Source organism: Anolis carolinensis, unplaced genomic scaffold (genome assembly GCF_035594765.1).
Source record: "Anolis carolinensis isolate JA03-04 unplaced genomic scaffold, rAnoCar3.1.pri scaffold_14, whole genome shotgun sequence".
Lineage (NCBI taxonomy): Eukaryota > Metazoa > Chordata > Lepidosauria > Squamata > Dactyloidae > Anolis > Anolis carolinensis.
In genome coordinates, this window is record NW_026943825.1 from 7,601,057 (window position 1) to 7,623,929 (window position 22,873).

The window sequence follows — 22,873 nt, forward strand, 5'->3', positions numbered from 1 at the left end:
CATCACATAGAACTACAAATCACAGGGTACCTGGATGGCCTCTTCCAATAATAATAATAATAATATATTTTTTAATTTATTGACTACATTTATATCCCGCTCTTCTCACCCCGAAGGGGACTCAGAGCAGCTTACAAATCAAATGAACATACAATATATTATTAGCATAGCACAATATAAGCATTAAATTACTATATTGTATTATATCATTATTAGTAATATTACATTTAATATATAATATATTTTTATTAATATTAATAATTTTTATAATTATTTGATGATGATGAGGATAATGATGGATTCTCCTTCTGTAGAATTTTTCAACAGAGGCTGGATGGCTATCTGTCGGGAAGGCTTTGATTGTGCTTTTCCTTCCTGGCAGAATGGGAGCTCTAGCACTGTATAATAATAATAATAATCATTAATAATTGTTATGACGATGGAGTCTCCTTCTCTGGAGCATTCGAAGCAAGGGCTGGATGGGCATCTGTTGGGAGGGTTTTGATTGTGTCTTTGTGGCAGAGTGGGGTTGGACTAGATGGCCCTTGGTGTTCCCTTCCAAGGACTCTATAATAATAATAATAATTTTTAATAATTATGATGACAATGGAGTCTTCTTCTCTGGAGGTTTTGAAGCAAGGGCTGGGCATCTGTTGGGAGGGTTTTGATTGTGTCTTTGTGGCAGGATTGGGGTTGGACTAGATGGCCCTTGGGGTTCCCATCCAACTCTAGGACTCTGTAATAATAATATTTGATAATTATGATGACGATGGAGCATTCGAAGCAAGGGCTGGATGGGCATCTGTCGGGAGGGCTTTGATGGTGCCTTCGTGGCAGGATTGGGGTTGGACTAGATGGCCCTTGGGATTCCCTTCCAAGGACTCTATAATAATAATAATTTTAATAATTGTGATTACAATGGAGTCTTCTTCTCTGGAGCATTCGGAGCAAGGGCTGGATGGGCATCTGTCGGGAGGGTTTTGATGGTGCCTTCATGGCAGGATTGGGGTTCCCTTCCAAGGACTCTATGATAATAATAATAATAATTTTTAATAATTATTGGCTCGATAACATTATGACAATGGAGTCTTCTTCTCTGGAGCATTCAAAGCAGGGGCTGGATGGGCATCTGTCGGGAGAGCTTTGATGGTGCCTTCGTGGCAGGATTGGGGTTGGACTAGATAGCCCTTGGGGTTCCCATCCAACACTAGGACTCTGTAATAATAATAATATTTGATAATTATGATGACGATGGAGCACTCGGAGCAAGGGATGGATGGGCATCTGTCAGGAGGGCTTTGATGGTGCCTTCGTGGCAGGATTGGGGTTGGACTAGATAGCCCTTGGGGTTCCCATCCAACACTAGGACTCTGTAATAATAATAATATTTGATAATTATGATGACGATGGAGCATTCGGAGCAAGGGCTGGATGGGCATCTGTCAGGAGGGCTTTGATGGTGCCTTCGTGGCAGGATTGGGGTTGGACTAGATAGCCCTTGGGGTTCCCTTCCAAGGACTCAATAATAATAATAATAATAATAATTTTTAATAATTATGGGCTCGATAACATTATGATGACAATGGAGTCTTTTTCTCTGGAGGTTTTGAAGCAAGGGCTGGGCATCTGTTGGGAAGGTTTTGATAGTGTCTTTGTGGCAGGATTGGGGTTGGACTAGATGGCCCTTGGGGTTCCCTTCCAAGAACTCTATAATAATAATAATATTTGATAATTATGATGACGATGGAGCATTCGAAGCAAGGGCTGGAGGGGCATCTGTCGGGAGGGTTTTGATGGTGCCTTCGTGGCAGGATTGGGGTTAGACTAGATGGCCGTTGGGGTTCCCATCCAACTCTAGGACTCTATAATAATAATGTTTGATAATTATGATGACGATGGAGCATTCAAAGCAAGGGCTGGATGGGCAGCTGTCGTGAGGGTTTTGATGGTGCCTTCATGGCAGGATTGGGGTTGGACTAGATGGCCCTTGGGGTTCCCTTCCAAGGACTCTATAATAATAATAATTACATTTAATAATTATGATGACGATGGAACATTCGAAGCAAGGGCTGGATGGGCATCTGTTGGGAGGGCTTTGATGGTGCCTTCGTGGCAGGATTGGGGTTGGACTAGATAGCCTTTGGGGTTCCCTTCCAAGGATTCTATAATAATAATAATAATAGTAATAATTTTAAATAATTATGATGACAATGGAGTCTTCTTCTCTGGAGCATTCGGAGCAAGGGCTGGATGGGCATCTGTCGGGAGGGTTTTGATGGTGCCTTCATGGCAGGATTGGAGTTCCCTTCCAAGGACTCTATGATAATAATAATAATAATAATAATAATGTTTAATAATTATGGGCTCGATAACATTATGATGACAATGGAGTCTTCTTCTCTGGAGGTTTTGAAGCAAGGGCTGGGCATCTGTCGGGAGGGTTTTGATTGTGTCTTTGTGGCAGGATTGGGATTGGACTAGATGGCCATGGGGTTCCCTTCCAAGGACTCTATAATAATAATAATTTTTAATAATTATGATGACAATGGAGCATTCGAAGCAAGGGCTGGATGGGCATCTGTCGGGAGGGTTTTGATTGTGTCTTTGTGGCAGGATTGGGGCTGGGCTAGATGGCCCTTGGGGTTCCCTTCCAAGGACTTTATAATAATAATAATAATAATAATAATTTTTAATAATTATGATGACAATGGAGTCTTCTTCTTTGGAGCATTCGGAGCAAGGGCTGGATGGGCATCTGTCGGGAGGGCTTTGATGGTGCCTTCATGGCAGGATTGGGGTTAAACTAGATGGCCCTTGGGGTTCCCTTCCAAGGATTCTATAATAATAATAATAATAATAATAATAATTTTAAATAATTATGATTACAATGGAGTCTTCTTCTCTGGAGCATTCGAAGCAAGGGCTGGATGGGCATCTGTTGGGAGGGTTTTGATTGTGTCTTTGTGGCATGATTGGGGTTGGACTAGATGGCCCTTGGTGGTTCCCTTCCAAGGACTCAATAATAATAATAATAATAATAATAATAATAATAATAATAATAATAATAGATAATTATGATGACGATGGAGCTTTCGAAGCAAGGGCTGGATGGGCATCTGTCGGGAGGGCTTTGATGGTGCCTTCGTGGCAGGATTGGGGTTGGACTAGATGGCCCTTGGGGTTCCCTTCTAAGGATTCTATAATAATAATAATAATAATAATAATAATAATAATAATAATAATAATAATTTTAAATAATTATGATTACAATGGAGTCTTCTTCTCTGGAGCATTCGAAGCAAGGGCTGGATGGGCATCTGTTGGGAGGGTTTTGATTGCGTCTTTGTGGCATGATTGGGGTTGGACTAGATGGCCCTTGGAGGTTCCCTTCCAAGGACTCTATAATAATAATAATAATAATAATAATAATAATAATAATAATAATAATAATAATAATAGATAATTATGATGACGATGGAGCATTCGAAGCAAGGGCTGGATGGGCATCTGTCGGGAAGGCTTTGATGGTGCCTTCGTGGCAGGATTGGGGTTGGACTAGATGGCCCTTGGAGGTTCCCTTCCAAGGATTCTATAATAATAATAATAATAATAATAATAATAATAATAATAATAATAATTTTAAATAATTATGATTACAATGGAGTCTTCTTCTCTGGAGCATTCGAAGCAAGGGCTGGATGGGCATCTGTTGGGAGGGTTTTGATTGCGTCTTTGTGGCATGATTGGGGTTGGACTAGATGGCCCTTGGAGGTTCCCTTCCAAGGACTCTATAATAATAATAATAATAATAATAATAATAATAATAATAATAATAATAATAATAATAATAGATAATTATGATGACGATGGAGCATTCGAAGCAAGGGCTGGATGGGCATCTGTTGGGAGGGCTTTGATGGTGCCTTCGTGGCAGGATTGGGGTTGGACTAGATGGCCCTTGGGGTTCCCTTCCAAGGACTCTATAATATTATTATTATTAATAATAATAATAATAATAATAATAATAATAATAATTTTAATAATTATTGGCTCGATAACATTATGATGACAATAGAGTCTTTATCTCTGGAGGTTTTGAAGCAAGGGCTGGGCATCTGTTGAGAGGGTTTTGATGGTGCCTTCGTGGCAGGATTGGGGTTGGACTAGATGGCCCTTGGAGGTTCCCTTCCAAGGACTCTATAATAATAATAATAATAATAATAATAATAATAATAATAGATAATTATGATGACGATGGAGCATTCGAAGCAAGGGCTGGATGGGCATCTGTTGGGAGGGCTTTGATGGTGCCTTCGTGGCAGGATCGGGGTTGGACTAGATGGCCCTTGGGGTTCCCATCCAACTCTAGGACTCTATAATAATAATTGTTGATAAGCAAGGGCTGGATGGGCATCTGTTGGGAGGGTTTTGATTGTGTCTTTGTGGCATGATTGGGGTTGGACTAGATGGCCCTTGGAGGTTCCCTGCCAAGGACTCTATAATAATAATAATAATAATAATAATAATAATAGATAATTATGATGACGATGGAGCATTCGAAGCAAGGGCTGGATGGGCATCTGTTGGGAGGGCTTTGATGGTGCCTTCGTGGCAGGATCGGGGTTGGACTAGATGGCCCTTGGGGTTCCCATCCAACTCTAGGACTCTATAATAATAATTGTTGATAAGCAAGGGCTGGATGGGCATCTGTTGGGAGGGTTTTGATTGTGTCTTTGTGGCATGATTGGGGTTGGACTAGATGGCCCTTGGAGGTTCCCTGCCAAGGACTCTATAATAATAATAATAATAATAATAATAATAATAATAGATAATTATGATGACGATGGAGCATTCGAAGCAAGGGCTGGATGGGCATCTGTCGGGAGAGTTTTGATGGTGCCTTCGTGGCAGGATCGGGGTTGGACTAGATGGCCCTTGGGGTTCCCATCCAACTCTAGGACTCTATAATAATAGTTGTTGATAAGCAAGGGCTGGATGGGCATCTGTTGGGAGGGTTTTGATTGTGTCTTTGTGGCATGATTGGGGTTGGACTAGATGGCCCTTGGAGGTTCCCTGCCAAGGACTCTATAATAATAATAATAATAATAATAATAATAATAGATAATTATGATGACGATGGAGCATTCGAAGCAAGGGCTGGATGGGCATCTGTCGGGAGAGTTTTGATGGTGCCTTCGTGGCAGGATCGGGGTTGGACTAGATGGCCCTTGGGGTTCCCATCCAACTCTAGGACTCTATAATAATAGTTGTTGATAAGCAAGGGCTGGATGGGCATCTGTTGGGAGGGTTTTGATTGTGTCTTTGTGGCATGATTGGGGTTGGACTAGATGGCCCTTGGAGGTTCCCTTCCAAGGACTCAATAATAATAATAATAATAATAATAATAATAATAATAATAATAATAGATAATTATGATGACGATGGAGCATTCGAAGCAAGGGCTGGATGGGCATCTGTTGGGAGGGTTTTGATTGTGTCTTTGTGGCATGATTGGGGTTGGACTAGATGGCCCTTGGAGGTTCCCTTCCAAGGACTCTATAATAATAATAATAATAATAATAATAATAATAATAGATAATTATGATGACGATGGAGCATTCGAAGCAAGGGCTGGATGGGCATCTGTTGGGAGGGTTTTGATTGTGTCTTTGTGGCATGATTGGGGTTGGACTAGATGGCCCTTGGGGTTCCCATCCAACTCTAGGACTCTATAATAATAATGTTTGATAATTATGATGACGATGGAGCATTCGAAGCAAGGGCTGGATGGGCAGCTGTCGTGAGGGCTTTGATGGTGCCTTCGTGGCAGGATTGGGGTTGGACTAGATAGCCCTTGGGGTTCCCTTCCAACTCTACCCACTCTCTGTCCCTTTTGGACCCTGACTGTGCTCCAGCTCTCCCTTTGCTTAAAGCGGTATCAAACTGGGTTAACCCTCCAGTGCAGCCTGCCTTCCCTCCCAGCCCCAAAGGCTCACCGTTGGCGTCTCCTGGGGTCTCCTCCATCGCGGCTGAAGTTTTGCAAAAGGAGAAGCAGGAGAAGGAGGAGGAGGAGGAGGCTTTGCCTGTGAGCACTGCCCAGCTCGGGATGTCATTTCCCTTGCAAAAGGAAGGAAGGAAGGAAGGAAGCGGGGCAAAAGCATTGCTTTGCTTGCTTTGCAAACACGCCACAGCTCCCCAGCTCTTAGGGGTGGGTCTACACTGTGCAATGCATGCACTTTGGCACCATTTTAAATTGCAACCCAATCCTAGTTGAGACAAGGCATCATTGTTGTTGAGTCAAAATACAAAATAATATCTGTATTAGTTTTGCAAAGTTATGGGTCATGAGCGCCCCTCGTGGACACACCGGGAATTGCACCCTCCAGGACGCGACAATATTATAGTCCTTTGCTGCCATCAAGTGGCCGACTTGGAACATTACACCCTAAGCCAGAATATCAAGGCAAATAATAATGATAATAATAAAAATACATCACACAGTCCCAGACATTTGGGAAGTGTTCGACTTGTGATTTTGTGATATGAAATCCAGCATATCTATCTTGTTTGCTGTGACATAATAAAATAATAATGATGATGATGATGATAATATTACTATTAATTAATATTGATATTATTACTGTTATATAAACCTTTGTTTTAACTTCTGTTTTATCATCTTCTTGTGTTTTAAACTGTGTATATTGTGCTGTTACTTTTGTAACGTTGTGAGCCGCCCCGAGTCCCCACGGGGAGATGGTGGCGGGGTATAAAGTTTTATAATAATAATAATAATAATAATAATAATAATAATAATAATAATAATAATGTAAAGGTTTTCCCCTGACGTTAAGTCCATTTGTGACCGATTCTGGGGGTTGGTGCTCATCTCCATTTCTAAGCCGAAGAGCCGGCGTTGTCCGTAGACACCTCCAAGGTCATGTGGCCACTGGCATGACTGCATGGTGCACCGTTACCTTTCCACCGGAGCAGTACCTATTGATCTACTCACATTGGCATGTTTTCAAACTGCTAGGTTGGCAGGAGCTGGAGCTAACAGCGGGTGCTCATTCCGCTCCCGGGATTTGAACCTGGGAAATTTCGGTCCGCAAGTTCAGCAGCTCAGCCGTTTAACACACTGCGCCACCACCAGGGGCGCCATAATAATAATAATAATAATAATAATAATAATAATAATAATAATAATAATAATAATTAATAATAATAAATTATTATTATTATTATTATTATAGTATAATACTACTATACTAATATATTATAGTACATTATAATACTATATACTATGATACAGATATATAATAATAATAATAATAATAATAATAATAATAATAATAATATTAGCTAATAATAATGATATACAGTAGAGTCTCACTTATCCAAGGTAAATGGGCCGGCATTTCCAAGGCATTTGTGTAGTCAATGTTTTCAATACATCGTGATATTTTGGTGCTGAATTCGTAAATACAGCAATTACAACCTAGCATTACTTCACATTGAACTACTTTTTCAGTCAAATTTGTTGTATAACATGATGTTTTGGTGCTTAATTTGTAAAATCATAACTTAATTTGATGTTTAATAGGCTTTTCCTTAATCTCTCCTTATTATCCAACATATTCGCTTATCCAACGTTCTGCCGGCCTGTTTATGTTGGATAAATGAGACTCTACTGTAATATATCATTATTATTAACTAATAATATTACTATAATATATTATATTAATTATTATTATTATTATTATTATTATTAGTGTTTGTCTTGTGATTTTGTGATACAAAATCCAGCATATCTATCTTGTTTGCTGTGTCATACAATATAATATAATAATAATAATAATAATAATAATAATAATAATAATAATAATAATAATAATAATACATCACAGAGTCCTAAACGCCTGGGAAGTGTTCGACTTGTGATTTTCTGATGCGAAATCCAGCATATATATCTTGTTTGCTGTGTCATACAATAATAATAATAATGTCGGGGTTGCTGTGAGTTTTCTGGGCTGTATGGCCACTCTTCCAGAAGCAGCATTCTCTCCTGACGTTTCGCCCACATCTATGGCAGGCATCCTCAGCGGTTGTGAGGTCTGGGTGCAAACTAGGCAAGTGGGGTTAATATATCCGTGGAATAATGTCCAGGGTGGGAGAACAGACCTCACAACCTCTGAGGATGCCTGCCAGAGATGTGGGCGAAACGTCAGGAGAGAATGTTTCTCAGCCTGGGAAATGCACAGCAACCCACTGAAAATAGAAGACGATTATCTCTTTGCCTGATTTGCAAAACTGAGTTCTCCGTGGCCAAACCACTGCCACCGGCAGAGATCTTTATCCAGAGTTGCAAATCCGTCGGAGAGGCCACAAAGTACAAAAGTCCTTAAACAAAGTAGCGGGAACACGTATGTTTATTGACCAATTTGCATGCGTGTAACATGCAGCTGGGGCACGGGGCAACCAACACAAAACATGCTCTCGCAGTTCAGGAGGAGAGGAACCAGCTCCTCTCCGAAATCGGTTCCGAATGACAAAGAAATCCAATGTTTTGGAATCTGGCAAAGAAGACACCACCTGATCCCTCCAGACAGATGGCCATCCAGCCATGGACAGGATAAGATGCACTATGCTCTATATTATATCTATCATAGGATGCTAGCATTGGAAGAGAGCCATTCCAGGTCCATTCAATCCAGCCCGGGAAGGAAGACACCATCTGATCCCTCCCGACAGATGGCCATCCAACTACGGATAGGATAAGATACACTATGCTCTGTATTATATCTATCATAGGATCCTAGTGTTGGAAGAAAGCCATTCCAGGTCCATCCAGTCCAGCCCAGGAAGGAAGACACCACCTGATCCCTCCCAACAGATGGCCATCCAGTTACGGATAGGATAAGATACACTATGCTCTATATTATATCTATCATAGGATCCTAGCGTTGGAAGAGAGCCATTCCAGGTCTGGCCCAGGAAGGAAGACACCACCCGATCCCTCCCGACAGATGGCCATCCAGCCATGGACAGGAGAAGATGCACTATGCTCTATATTATATCTATCATAGGATCCTAGCGTTGGAAGAGAGCCATTCCAGGTCCATCCAGTCCAGCCCGGGAAGGAAGACACCATCTGATCCCTCCCGACAGATGGCCATCCAGCCATGGATAGGATAAGATGCACTATGCTCTATATTATATCTATCATAGGATCCTAGTGTTGGAAGAGAGCCATTCCAGGTCCATCCAGTCCACTCCGGGACGGAAGACACCACCTGATCCCTCCCGACAGATGGCCATCTAGCTACGGATAGGATAAGATGCACTATGCTCTATATTATATCTATCACAGGATCCTAGCATTGGAAGAGAGCCATTCCACGTCCGTCCAGTCCAGCCCAGGAAGGAAGACACCATCTGATCTCTCCCGACAGATGGCCATCCAGCCATGAATATAAGTTGCACTATAGTTTCTTTTCTCTCCACCCTCGAAGCCCTGCATTTTGAGAGGCAGCGTTCAAGAGCGTATGTCAAACCATAACAAACGGATATTCGTCTTGGAAGTGAAACACAGCCGGGTCTGGGAAATAAAAGTGTTCCGACGTCAACAAAGTTCGAAGATGGCAGCACTTGAAAAATATATTTAAAAGGACACACGGTGGAAAAATGGCACAGAGGAGGGCCTTCGCCAGCAAAAGGGGAATATTAGCAGCACTTATGGAAAGTCTTCTCTTCTCGACGGACGTGTGTCTCCCATACAGGGCTCAATAAATAAATAGAAAAGGTTTCCGTGCACCATAGGAAGATCTGTAGACGACTGCACTCCGGAGAGGCCGCATTATCCTTCGCCGGAAGTGTGAACGTGCTAAACTTCGATGCCGGGATCGGAACCGAGGCCCTGCTTCTGCAAGAGCTCCTCTTGCTTCATCTTGGGCTTCTCCGTCCGCGTGTGCCAGACCAGGACCTGAGACAAGAGAGGCTCTGTTTACTTCTCGCTAGGTATTTTATGAATGTTGTTTTGCTGTTATTGTTTTAATTATATATGCTGTTGTATTGTTTTATCTGTTAATCAGGCTTGGTCCCCATGTGAACCACTCCGGGTCCCCTCGGGGAGATGGAAGCGGGTAATAAATAATAATAATAATAATAACAACAACAACCGGCTTTGATTGAAGTCAAAAATCAGAAACGCCTCAAAGCACAGCAGACAAAAAACCAGTACAAGAAAACCGCACTACAAACTAGAGCTGACAGCTGGCACAACAAAACATTGCATAGGAGAGAATACTTCTGGAACATGGCCACACAGCCCGAAAGACATACAACAACCCTGTGATCCCGGCCATGAAAGCCTTCGACAACACATTGCATGGAAAGTTCCTTGACAAAATTGAAGGAAAAGCTGACAAGAAGAAGACCTGGCTCTGGCTCACGAATGGGACCCTGAAGAAGGAGACAGAAGGCCTGATCCTTGCAGCCCAGGAGCAAGACATCAGAACAAAGGCAATTAAGGCCAAGATCGAAAAATCAGCTCATGACCCAAAATGCAGACTGTGCAAGGAAGCTGATGAAACCATGGATCATATCCTCAGCTGCTGTAAGAAAATTGCACAGACAGACTACAAACAGAGGCACAACTATGTGGCCCAAATGATTCATTGGAACTTATGCCTCAAGTACCACCTCCCAGCAGCAAAGAACTGGTGGGATCACAAACCTGCAAAAGTCTTGGAAAATGAGCACGCAAAGATACTGTGGGACTTCCGAATCCAGACTGACAAAGTTCTGGAACACAACACACCAGACATCACAGTTGTGGAAAAGAAAAAGGTTTGGATCATTAATGTTGCCATCCCAGGTGACAGTCGCATTGACGAAAAACAACAGGAAAAACTCAGCCGCTCTCAGGACCTCAAGATTGAACGTCAAAGACTCTGGCAGAAACCAGTGCAGGTGGTCCTGGTGGTGATGGGCACATTGGGTGCCATGCCAAAAGATCTCAGCCAGCATTTGGGAACAATAGACATTGACAAAATCATGATCTGCCAAATGCAAAAGGCCACCCTACTGGGATCTGTGCACATCATCCGAAAATACATCACACAGTCCTAGACACTTGGGAAGTGTTCACAAAATCACAAGTCGAACACTTTCCAAGTGTCTAGGACTGTGTGAGGTATTATTATTATTATTATCCCACCCAGGGAGAGCGTGGATGAGCTCCCCCTATCAGCTCTATCAGCCAATTATGTCACTCCAGAAGTGACTTGCAGTTTCTCAAGTCACTCCTGACATGGAATTTTTTTTATTATTGTTATTATTAAGCAGAAGCTGGATGGTCATCTGTCAGGAGGGCTTTGTTTGTGTCTTCCTGCCTGGCAGAAGGGGGTTGCACTGAATGGCCCTTGGGCTCTCTCCGAACTCTATTGACTCTATTATTAGACTCTATTATTATTATTATTATTATTATTATTATTATTATTATTATTATTATTATTATTAGTACAGTAGAATCTCACTTATCCAAGCTAAACGGGCCGGCAGAAGCTTGGATAAGCGAATATCTTGGATAATAAGGAGGAATTAAGGAAAAGCCTATTAAACATCAAATTAGGTTATGATTTTACAAATTAAGCACCAAAACATCATGTGATACAACAAATTTGACAGAAAAAGTAGTTCAATATGCAGTAATGTTATGTTGTAATTACTGTATTTACAAATTTAGCACCAAAATATCATGATATATTGAAAACATTGACTATAAAAATGGCTTGGATTATCCAGAAGCTTGGATAAGTGAGGCTTGGATAAGTGAGACTCTACTGTACTATTATTATTATTAGGGCTTGACCACTGCCCTTTGGCCACTCACCTTGGTGCAGTTGTCGGCTTTGGGCTCCAGCTCCTCGATGGACACCAGCGACTGCAGCAGGCTGCTCTCCAGGTAGCCACGCTCGGCCAGCAGATCAAAGCGCGCCTCCGGGTTGGCCAGGAGCAGCTGAAGGGCCACCGCGAAGCCGGCCATGTCCACTGGGAAGGGCCGGTTCGGCTTCCACGCTGTGTAGAAGCCCACGACGTGGCCGTTCTCCACCAGCGGGTGCTCAAAGCGGAGTCCGCCCACCAGGCCCACCGGCCAGACGGAGACGCGTTTGGTGGCACGGATCTGGAGGGAGCAAAGTAAATAAGTTAGGAAATGCCCAAAAATAATACTCAATGAAGAAACTATCTTCTTAACATTGCACAGAAACTATCTCAAACATATCCGTAACTGACTGATGAATTGTGTACCTGTGTATGCTGAACACATGAAGGACGTGAGTAAAACAAATACCGTATATACTCGAATATACGCTCGGAGCCTGTGTTTGTCTTTGTCTTTGTTCTATGTTAAGGCACTGAATGTTTGCCTTATATGTGTAATGTGATCCGCCCTGAGTCCCCTTGGGGTGAGAAGGGCGGAATATAAATACTGTAAGTAAATAAATAAATAAATATAGGCTGAGGCATCTAATGTTACCACAAAAAAAACCTGGGAAATCATTGACTCCAGTATAAGCCGAGGGTAGGAAATTTCAGAAATAAAAATAGATACCAAAAAATTACATTAATTGAGGCATCAGTAGGTTAAATGTTTTTGAATACAGTAGTCTCACTGATCCAACATAAACGGGCCGGCAGAATGTTGGATAAGCAAATATGTTGGATAATAAGGAGGGATTAAGGAAAAGCTTATTAAACACCAAATTAGGTTATGAATTTACAAATAAAGCACCAAAACATCATGTTATACAACACATTTGACAGAAAAAGTAGTTCAATACGCAGTAATGCTATGTAGTAAAATGCGTTGGATAATCCAGAACCTTGGATAAGTGAAACTCTATTGTATTTATATCAAGCTCTAATTTAAGATAAGACTGTCCAACTCTGATTAAATCATTATTCTCATCTTTTTCAATGTAAATATGCTTATGTATCCTTTTAATAATAATAGAGTAAATAATACATGTAATTATTATTATTATTATTATTATTATTATTATTATTATTATTACAGGAAAATAATACATGTAATAATAATCTACTAATACAACCTCACTATTTTTAATTCTATGTTTTAGTAAGTGTGGTTTTATTTTACTGGTCAATGCTGAAATATTATAACTGGTGCATGTTATTGTTTACTGATGTATTGTACTTTGTTATTGTTTTCATCATCATCATCATCATTTAATTACTTATTAATCGCCCTCCATCCACGATGCTCTAGGCCAGGGGTCCTCAAACTTTTAAAGCAGAGGGCCGGTCCACAATCTTTCAGACTGTGGAGGGGCCGAATTATCATTTGAAAAAAAAACCCGAACAAATTCCTGTGCACACTGCACATGTCTTATTTGTAGTGCAAAACAACAACAACGAAAGAACAATACAATATTTAAAAATGAAAACAATTGTAAACAACATAAACCTACCAGGATTTCAATGGGAAGTGTGGGCCTCCTTCTGGCCAATGAGATAGTCAAGTTAATTAGGATTGTTGTTGTTGTTGTGTGCCTTCAAGTCATTTCAGACTTTGGGCGAGCCTAAGTCTAAAATTATTTATTTATTCATTTACTACATTTATTTATTACATTTATATCCTGCCCTTCTCACCCCGAAGGGGACTCAGAGCAGCTGTATGTACATACAATATATTATATTATCAGCATAGCACAATATTAGCATTATATATTACTATATTGTACTATATCACTATACTGTAATATTATATGTAATATATAACATATAATTAATATTATTATATGGCATTATTATTAGTATTATATTGTATAACATTATAATATTATTATCAATATTATATGTATATACAATATATTATTAAAAATGATATTAAAATATTATATTATAAAACTGAGGGCAGGGGCCAGGTAAATGACCTTGGAGGGCCACATCCGGCCCCCGGGCCTTAGTTTGGGGACCCCTGCTCTAGGCAATTTACAAGATAAAATTGTAAAGGATAAAAATACATACATACAAATATTGATTAAAAAATTAAAATAGATTAAATGCTCTAGTAAAGAGCCAGGTCTTGAGTGCTTGGGTAAAAGGCCCTAACTCACGCATGGCTCTCATATAGGGCGGCAAGGCATCCCATAAGGCAGGGGCAGAAACAGAAAAAGCTCTGCGCCTGGTCCTCTCCAAGTGCACTTCTCTAGGACCCCGGTACATAGAGTAAGTCTCGTTGGGATGGTCGTTGCGACCTCCGATGATGGGAAAAGGAGAGACGGTCCCTAAGATACGATGGGCCCTGGCCGTAAAGAGTTTTAAAAGTCAGGACTAGCATTTTATATAGACCACGGTAATCAGTTGGAAGCCAATGCAGATGCTGCAGGACTGGTGTTATGTGGCATTTCATGGGTGTTCTTGTGAGTAGCCTGGCTGCCGCATTCTGAACAATACGGAGCTTTCGGGTCGTGGACATCGGAAGCCCAACATACAGGGCGTTGCAATAGTCCAGCCTAGACGTGACCGTGGCATGGATGACTGTTGCCAGAGCCTCATCAGATAGATAGGGTGCCAGTTGCCTCGCTTGTCGTAGGTTTTGTATCTGATATTTCTGTGAGCCGCCCCAAGTCCCCTTCGCTTTATTATTATTATTACTATTCTCCCCGTCTCCAACTCTGCCGCGTGCCTTTCCGCTGCACTGACCTCGTCGAAGAGTCGGAGGCTGTAGGTGTTGTCGTCGTCCGCGAAGTACACGGTCCCTTTGTCGTGGAGCTCGCGGTTCTTCCGGAGCCACTGCAGGGCCAGGTTGCGCTGCTCCACGCCGCGGGGCTTCAGCCAGTTGGGGTCCCCCTCCTTCAGCTTGAGGTCTTTGGGGGTCTCCACGTGGAGGTGGGTGAAGCGCAGGCCACTCTGGGACAGCAGCTCCGAGACCAGCGGGGTCTTGGCGGGAGCGTCCTCCACCACGATCCAGTGCAGGTTCTTGACGTGCATCAGCGTCTGCGAGAGGCGCACGAGCTCGGCCTTTTGTACCAGCCTGCGGAGACAAGGAAAGGGAGAAATCCATCAGCAAAAATGGTGACGACATTTGGTTTAGTAAAGGTAAAGGTTTCCCCTGATGTTAAGTCCAGTTATGTCTGACCCTCCAAGACACCTCCAAGGTCATGTGGCTGGCATGACTGAATGGTGCGCCGTTACCTTCTCTATTGATCTACTCACATTTGCATGTTTTCGAACTGCTACCATGTTTCCCCGAAAATAAGGCAGTGTCTTATATTAATTTTTGCTCCCAAAGATGCGCTAGGTCTTATTTTCAGGGGATGTCTTATTTTTCCATGAAGAAGAATTCACATTTATTGTTAAACAAAAAAAATGAACATTTATTATATACTGTACTTATAATAATCCTTATGTTTTATTGCTGCGTTTTAACTTTGTCTTATTAATGGTTTGATTTTAATTGTATGTTTTAATTTTCATTCGTGTGTTTTTGGTATTTGATGTTTTATGTATGTATACTTGTTTTACATTTGTAAGCCGCCCTGAGTCCCTGCGGGGAGATAGAGGTGGGGTACAAGAATAAAATTATTATTATTATTATTATTATTATTATTATTATTATTATTATTATTATATTACAGTAGTTGCCATCACCATCATCAGCATAACCAGACAAACTGTGAATCCTATCAAGAATTTCTTGTTACTACCATTATTTCCATGTACAACAATTTTATGGTACATATATTTGCCAATCCTGCATGCTCTGGTGTTCTGTTTGGTGGGCATGCTTCCAAACAAAAACTTTGCTAGGTCTTACTTTCAGGGGAGGCCTTATATTTAGCAATTCAGCAAAACCACGACTAGGTCTTATTTTCTGGGGATGTCTTATTTTAGGGGAAACAGGGTAAGTTGGCAGAAGCTGGAGCTAACAGCGGGCGCTCACTCCGCTCCCCGGATTTGAACCTGGGACCTTTCGGTCTGCAAGTTCAGCAGCTCAGCGCTTTAACACGCTGAGCCACCGGAGGCTCCTAACATGTGGTTTACTTGCATGCAAAATGGGACCGCTAATTGAGTGGATCTTTGAGTGAGAACTAAGCAATCTCCAGTTACGGAGAAACAGGGAACGTACCTTGCGTACGTCGGGGTAACCACATAGATAAAAGGCATGGCCGGCTCGGCCGGCTCTGGTGCTTTCTCTCGCCCTTGCAGCCGCTTGAGCTCATTCTGCATTTGCGAGAGCTTCTTCTCCTTGGCACGGATCAGGTCGCTGGCTGACTTCATGTGCTGGGTGCAGTCGCAAGGCTGTCCTGAGAGCAGAGACAAGAAGAAGATAATATTCATGCACCAGTACTAAAAAACTCTAAAATCAGTAATAATAATAATAATAATAATAAATAGTATTTTTATATATATGACTTTATTTGCTTGTCAAAATCAGGACAGTAACAACAACTCTTTATTGATTAGTCAGTTTTGACCATATCAAAACATGTAAAACATACAAAACGTACACCCTTACCCATACATACAGTAAAATCATGTAAAACAGTAAAACCATGTAAAAACAAGGCATCCTGGCCTACCTACCAACCCACTCCTTGGTAGTTGTGCAAGTACAGAATAAAAAGATTAAAAATTAAGATTAATTATTCCCTTAAGGTAAGGTTTAAGCGGGGACAAGGGTAAGTAAAACTAGTGGCTTGTCCATAGAAAAATTTTAAATTTGGATTTTGTTATTGGCATTAATATCACAGCTGTCTGCTTCCATCTTCTCGCGGATGGCCAGCGCTTTTTGTGTAAAAAGGGTCAGTTTTAAAATATCAGGACAGTAAATAAAGAACAAAACTGAAGAAAGGAGTGAAGAACGGGTGGGCCAGGAAGACATCATACCAACCTGAGAGCCAGGAAATAGTTCCATCTTGTCTCCTGTGCCATAGCAACATGCTATGCTAATTTTATATACGATCGAGATATATATATATATATATATATATATATATATATATATAAAAGGTAAGTCCAGTCATGTCTGACTCTGGGGGTTGGTGTTCATCTCCATTTCTAAGCCGAAGAGCCGGTGTTGTCTGTAGACACCTCCAAGGTCATGTGGCCATTGGCATGACTGCATGGAGTGCTGTTACCTTCCCGCCGGAGCAGTACCTATTGATCTACTCACATTGGCATATTTTCGAACAGCTAGGTTGGCAGGAGCTGGAGCTAACAGCGGATGCTCAAACCGCTCCTGGGATTTGAACCTGGGACCTTCCGGTCTGCAAGTTCAGCAGCTCAGTGCTTTAACACACTGCGCCACCGGGGCTTCATATATATATATATATGATATATACAATAATTTATAAATATATATTGTATATACTTATAATATTGACAATAACATTATAATGTAATACAATATTATACTAAAAATAACAATGTAATATTAATTATATATTATATATTAAATGTAATATTACTAATAATATTACCATATAATGATATAGTACAATATAGTAATTTAATGCTTATATTGTGCTATGCTAATAATATATTGTATGTTCATTTGATTTGGAAGCCGCTCTGAGTCCCCTCCGGGGTGAGAAGAGTGGGATATAAATGTAGTAAGGAAATAAATAAATAAAACTCTGAAAACAGGGGGATTCCAGACAGGAAACAATCAGGGCCAGCTAACACCTCCTATGTGTTTTTAAGTACAGTATTTAAAATGTTTTTATCTGTTGTATTTTAACTCTGTTGTACCCGCCTTGAGCAATGGGGAGAGGCAGATAAAAAATAATATGGCATTACTGTATATTATTATTATTACAGTAGAGTCTCACTTATCCAAGCTAAATGGGCCGGCAGAACCTTGGATAAGTGAATATCTTGAATAATAAGGAGGGATTAAGGAAAAGCCTATTAAACATCAAATTAGGTTATGATTTTACAAATTAAGCACCAAAACATCATGTTATACAACAAATTTGACAGAAAATGTAGTTCAATACGCAGTAATGTTATGTTGTAATTACTGTATTTACGAATTTAGCACCAAAATATCATGATATATTGAAAACATTGACTACAAAAATGCCTTGGTTAATCCAGAACCTTGGATAAGCGAGTCTTGGATAAGTGAGACTCTACTGTATTCACGTACAAGTACTTAAAAAACTCTAAAATCATTAATAATAATAATAAATAGTAATGCTTTTTCTATATATGACTTTCTTTGCTTGTCAAAATCAGGACAGTAAATAAAGAACAAAACTCTGAAAACAATGGAATCCCCCAATAGGACACAATCAGGGCCAGCTAACACCTCCTATGTGTTTTTATGTATTTAAAATGTTTTTATCTGTTGTATTTTAACTCTGTTGTACCTGCCTCGAGCAATGGGGAAAGGCAGATAAGAAATAATATAGTATTATATTATGATGATTATTATTAGCTGTTGAATTACAATTAAAAACAATCCTCACAAGTGGGTTGCTGTGAGTTTTCTGGGCTGCATGGACCATGCTTCAGAAGCATTCTCTTCCGACGTTTCACCCACATCGATGACAGGCAACCATGAAAATGATCAAAATCTGGCTACCAGTATTTAAAAAATACTCTAAAATCAGGACAGTAAATAAAGAACAACACTCTGAAAACAGAGGAATTCCAGACAGGAAACAATCGAGGCCAGGTAACACCTCCTAACAAAGGATTCCCCCAGGCAGGAAGCAGCCAGGCCTTGAAGCAAGGCTATTAAATGTTTAATCAAGGCGATCAATTGCCTTGTTAACACTCACCCAGCTGCAGCAGGGCATACATCAGGCCGGACAGTGACACCAAGAAGTAGACGACAAAAACATTTTTCAACTTCACCTTCATTGTGACACCTAGGGAAATAATAACACACAATAATAAATAATAACACTGTCTAATAATGATTTAAGAGGTTTGATGCCGGAATCAGAAACATAAAAATATAGAATCCTCGAGTTGGAAGAGACCCCAAGGGTCATCCAGTCCAAGTCCATTCTGCCATATGGGAGAACACCATCCAAGCCCTCCCAACAGATGACCATTCAGCCTCTGCTTAAAAGTCGCTGAGAAGGAGACTGAATGATAATCATTATTACTGTTATTATTATGGAATATTACTATTATTAGTATAGAATTCTAGAGTTGGAAAGCAGGAAGACACAATCAAAGCCTTCCGGATAGATGACCATCCAGCCTCGGCTTAAAAGTCCCTGAAAAGGAGACTGAATGATAATGATTATTACTGTTATTATTATGGAATATTACTATTATTAGTATAGAATTCTAGAGTTGGAAGGCAGGAAGACACAATCAAAGCCTTCCGGATAGATGACCATCCAGCCTCGGCTTAAAAGTCCCTGAAAAGGAGACTGAATGATAATCATTATTACTGTTATTATTATGGAATATTACTATTATTAGTATAGAATTCTAGAGTTGGAAGGCAGGAAGACACAATCAAAGCCTTCCGGATAGATGACCATCCAGCCTCGGCTTAAAAGTCGCTGAGAAGGAGACTGAATGATAATCATTATTACTGTTATTATTATGGAATATTACTATTATTAGTATAGAATTCTAGAGTTGGAAGGCAGGAAGACACAATCAAAGCCTTCCGGATAGATGACCATCCAGCCACGGCTTAAAAGTCCCTGAGAAGGAGACTGAATGATAATCATTATTACTGTTATTATTATGGAATATTACTATTATTAGTATAGAATTCTAGAGTTGGAAGGCAGGAAGACACAATCAAAGCCTTCCGGATAGATGACCATCCAGCCACGGCTTAAAAGTCCCTGAGAAGGAGACTGAATGATAATCATTATTACTGTTATTATTATGGAATATTACTATTATTAGTATAGAATTCTAGAGTTGGAAGGCAGGAAGACACAATCAAAGCCTTCCGGATAGATGACCATCCAGCCACGGCTTAAAAGTCCCTGAGAAGGAGACTGAATGATAATCATTATTACTGTTATTATTATGGAATATTACTATTATTAGTATAGAATTCTAGAGTTGGAAGGCAGGAAGACACTATCAAAGCCTTTCGGATAGATGACCATCCAGCCACGGCTTAAAAGTCCCTGAGAAGGAGACTGAATGATAATCATTATTACTGTTATTATTATGGAATATTACTATTATTAGTATAGAATTCTAGAGTTGGAAGGCAGGAAGACACAATCAAAGCCTTCCGGATAGATGACCATCCAGCCTCGGCTTAAAAGTCCCTGAAAAGGAGACTGAATGATAATGATTATTACTGTTATTATTATGGAATATTACTATTATTAGTATAGAATTCTAGAGTTGGAAGGCAGGAAGACACAATCAAAGCCTTCTGGATAGATGACCATCCAGCCTCGGCTTAAAAGTCCCTGAGAAGGAGACTGAATGATAATCATTATTACTGTCATTATTATGGAATATTACTATTATTAGTATAGAATTCTAGAGTTGGAAAGCAGGAAGACACAATCAAAGCCTTCCGGATAGATGACCATTCAGCCTCGGCTTAAAAGTCCCTGAAAAGGACACTGAATGATAATGATTATTACTGTTATTATTATGGATTATTGCTGTTATTGGTATAGAATTCTAGAGTTGGAAGGCAGGAAGACACAATCAAAGCCTTCCGGATAGATGACCATCCAGCCACGGCTTAAAAGTCCCTGAGAAGGAGACTGAATGATAATCATTATTACTGTTATTATTATGGAATATTACTATTATTAGTATAGAATTCTAGAGTTGGAAGGCAGGAAGACACAAAAAAAGCCTCCCGGATAGATGACCATCCAGCCACGGCTTAAAAGTCCCTGAGAAGGAGACTGAATGATAATGATGATTACTGTTATTATTATGGAATATTACTATTATTAGTATAGAATTCTAGAGTTGGAAGGCAGGAAGACACAATCAAAGCCTTCTGGATAGATGACCATCCAACCTCGGCTTAAAAGTCCCTGAGAAAGAGACTGAATGATAATGATGATTACTGTTATTATTATGGATTATTACCGTTACAGTAGAGTCTCACATATCCAACACTCGCTTATCCAACATTTTGGATTATCCAAGCCATTTTTGTAGTCAATGTTTTCAATATATTATGATATTTTGGTGCTAAATTCGTTAATACAGTAATTACAACATAGCATTACTGCGTATTGAACTACTTTTTCTGTCAAATTTGTTGTATAACATGATGTTTTGGTGCTTAATTTGTAAAATCATAACCTAATTTGAGGTTTAATAGGCTTTTCCTTAATCCCTCCTTATTGTCCAAGGTATTCGCTTATCCAACATTCTGCCAGCCCGTTTATGTTGGATAAGTGAGACTCTACTGTATTATGGAACCTTAAGAGTTGGAAGGCAGGAAGACACAACCAAAGCCTTCCCAACAGATGACCATCGAGCCTCGGCTTCAAAGCCACCATCATGAATTATTATTATTATTATTGTTATTATTATAGAACCTTAAGAGTTGAAAGGCAGGAAGACACAACCAAAGCCCTCCCGACGGATGGCCATCCTAGTCAGAGATGAATGTATATCTTTAGTATAGGCCTGGGCCAACTTGGGCCTTCCCTTCAGGTGTTTTGGACTACAACTCCCAGCATTCCTCACAGCCTCAGGCCCCTTCCTTTTCCCCCTCAGCCGCTTAAGCGGCTGAGGGGGAAAAGGAAGGGGCCTGAGGCTGTGAGGAATGCTGGGAGTTGTAGTCCAAAACACTTGGAAGGAAGGCCCAATTGGCCCAGGCCTGCTTGCGTAGCTAGGCCCAATCTCCCTTCTCCTCACCTCATGAGGCCAAGCCGGCTCCACCTCAGCACTGCCTGAACCTAAACCGGGGAGGCGGGGCCACGCTGTTGCCATGGGGACCGTTGCCAGGGCCAATGGCTCGCCTCCATCCCCGCGGCCTCGAGCTCCTTCCTCCCTCTTCAACTGGGCTCTTAAAACCACGCGTCACTTCCGGTGCCTTGGCTTTCACGTTCCCCCCTGCTGCCCCACTTCCGGCCGGGGCTGTCTTTCCTGCTGCTGGAGGCTTTCCAATGGAAATATCGTCCAACCTTATTCCGCCATCAAGGAAGACACAGTTTGAGCCTTCCCAACAGATGGCCATTCGGAATATTAGAATCTCAGGCAAGGCACAGTTTGAGCCCTCCCGACAGATGGCCATTCGGAATATTAGAATCTCAGGCAAGGCACAGTTTGAGCCCTCCCGACAGATGGCCATTCGGAATATTAGAATCTCAGGCAAGGCACAGTTTGAGCCCTCCCGACAGATGGCCATTCGGAATATTAGAATCTCAGGCAAGGCACAGTTTGAGCCCTCCCAACAGATGGCCATTCGGAATATTAGAATCTCAGGCAAGGCACAGTTTGAGCCCTCCCAACAGATGGCCATTCGGAATATTAGAATCTCAGGCAAGGCACAGTTTGAGCCCTCCCGACAGATGGCCATTCAGAATATTAGAATCTCAGGCAAGGCACAGTTTGAGCCCTCCCGACAGATGGCCATTCGGAATATTAGAATCTCAGGCAAGGCACAGTTTGAGCCCTCCCAACAGATGGCCATTCGGAATATTAGAATCTCAGGCAAGGCGCAGTTTGAGCCCTCCCGACAGACGGCCATTCGGAATATTAGAATCTCAGGCAAGGCACAGTTTGAGCCCTCCCACCGATGGCCATTCGGAATATTAGAATCTCAGGCAAGGCACAGTTTGAGCCCTCCCGACAGATGGCCATTCGGAATATTAGAATCTCAGGCAAGGCGCAGTTTGAGCCCTCCCGACAGATGGCCATTCGG

The 22,873-nt window shown here is 41.1% G+C and overlaps 2 protein-coding genes across 3 annotated transcripts in view; both read right to left on the reverse strand.

Annotated features, from left to right (window-relative positions):
• Positions 1-12,027, reverse strand: part of eml3 (EMAP like 3) — a 65,387-nt gene extending 53,360 nt beyond the window's left edge. Inside the window, exon 1 of one of the 2 annotated variants that reach the window (XM_062965467.1) lies at positions 11,894-12,027. Coding sequence is in view for 1 of the 2 variants with exons in the window: in XM_062965466.1 (XP_062821536.1) it covers positions 5,997-6,024 (28 nt within the window). In the remaining variant the exon portion in view is untranslated. Of the gene's footprint in view, positions 1-5,996; positions 6,275-11,893 lie in introns of those variants that run through there. The other variant, XM_062965466.1, reaches the window with a different exon arrangement.
• b3gat3 (beta-1,3-glucuronyltransferase 3) lies at positions 8,412-22,009 on the reverse strand. Its single transcript, XM_003230130.4, has 6 exons — positions 21,865-22,009; positions 18,819-18,908; positions 16,157-16,334; positions 14,731-15,061; positions 11,894-12,184; positions 8,412-9,982 (listed from the first exon to the last, which is right to left on the reverse strand). The coding sequence occupies exons 2-6, from the start codon at positions 18,898-18,900 to the stop codon at positions 9,884-9,886; spliced, it is 981 nt and encodes a 326-aa protein (XP_003230178.1). The 5' UTR covers positions 18,901-18,908; positions 21,865-22,009; the 3' UTR covers positions 8,412-9,883.
• Between the last annotated feature and the right edge of the window lie 864 nt (positions 22,010-22,873).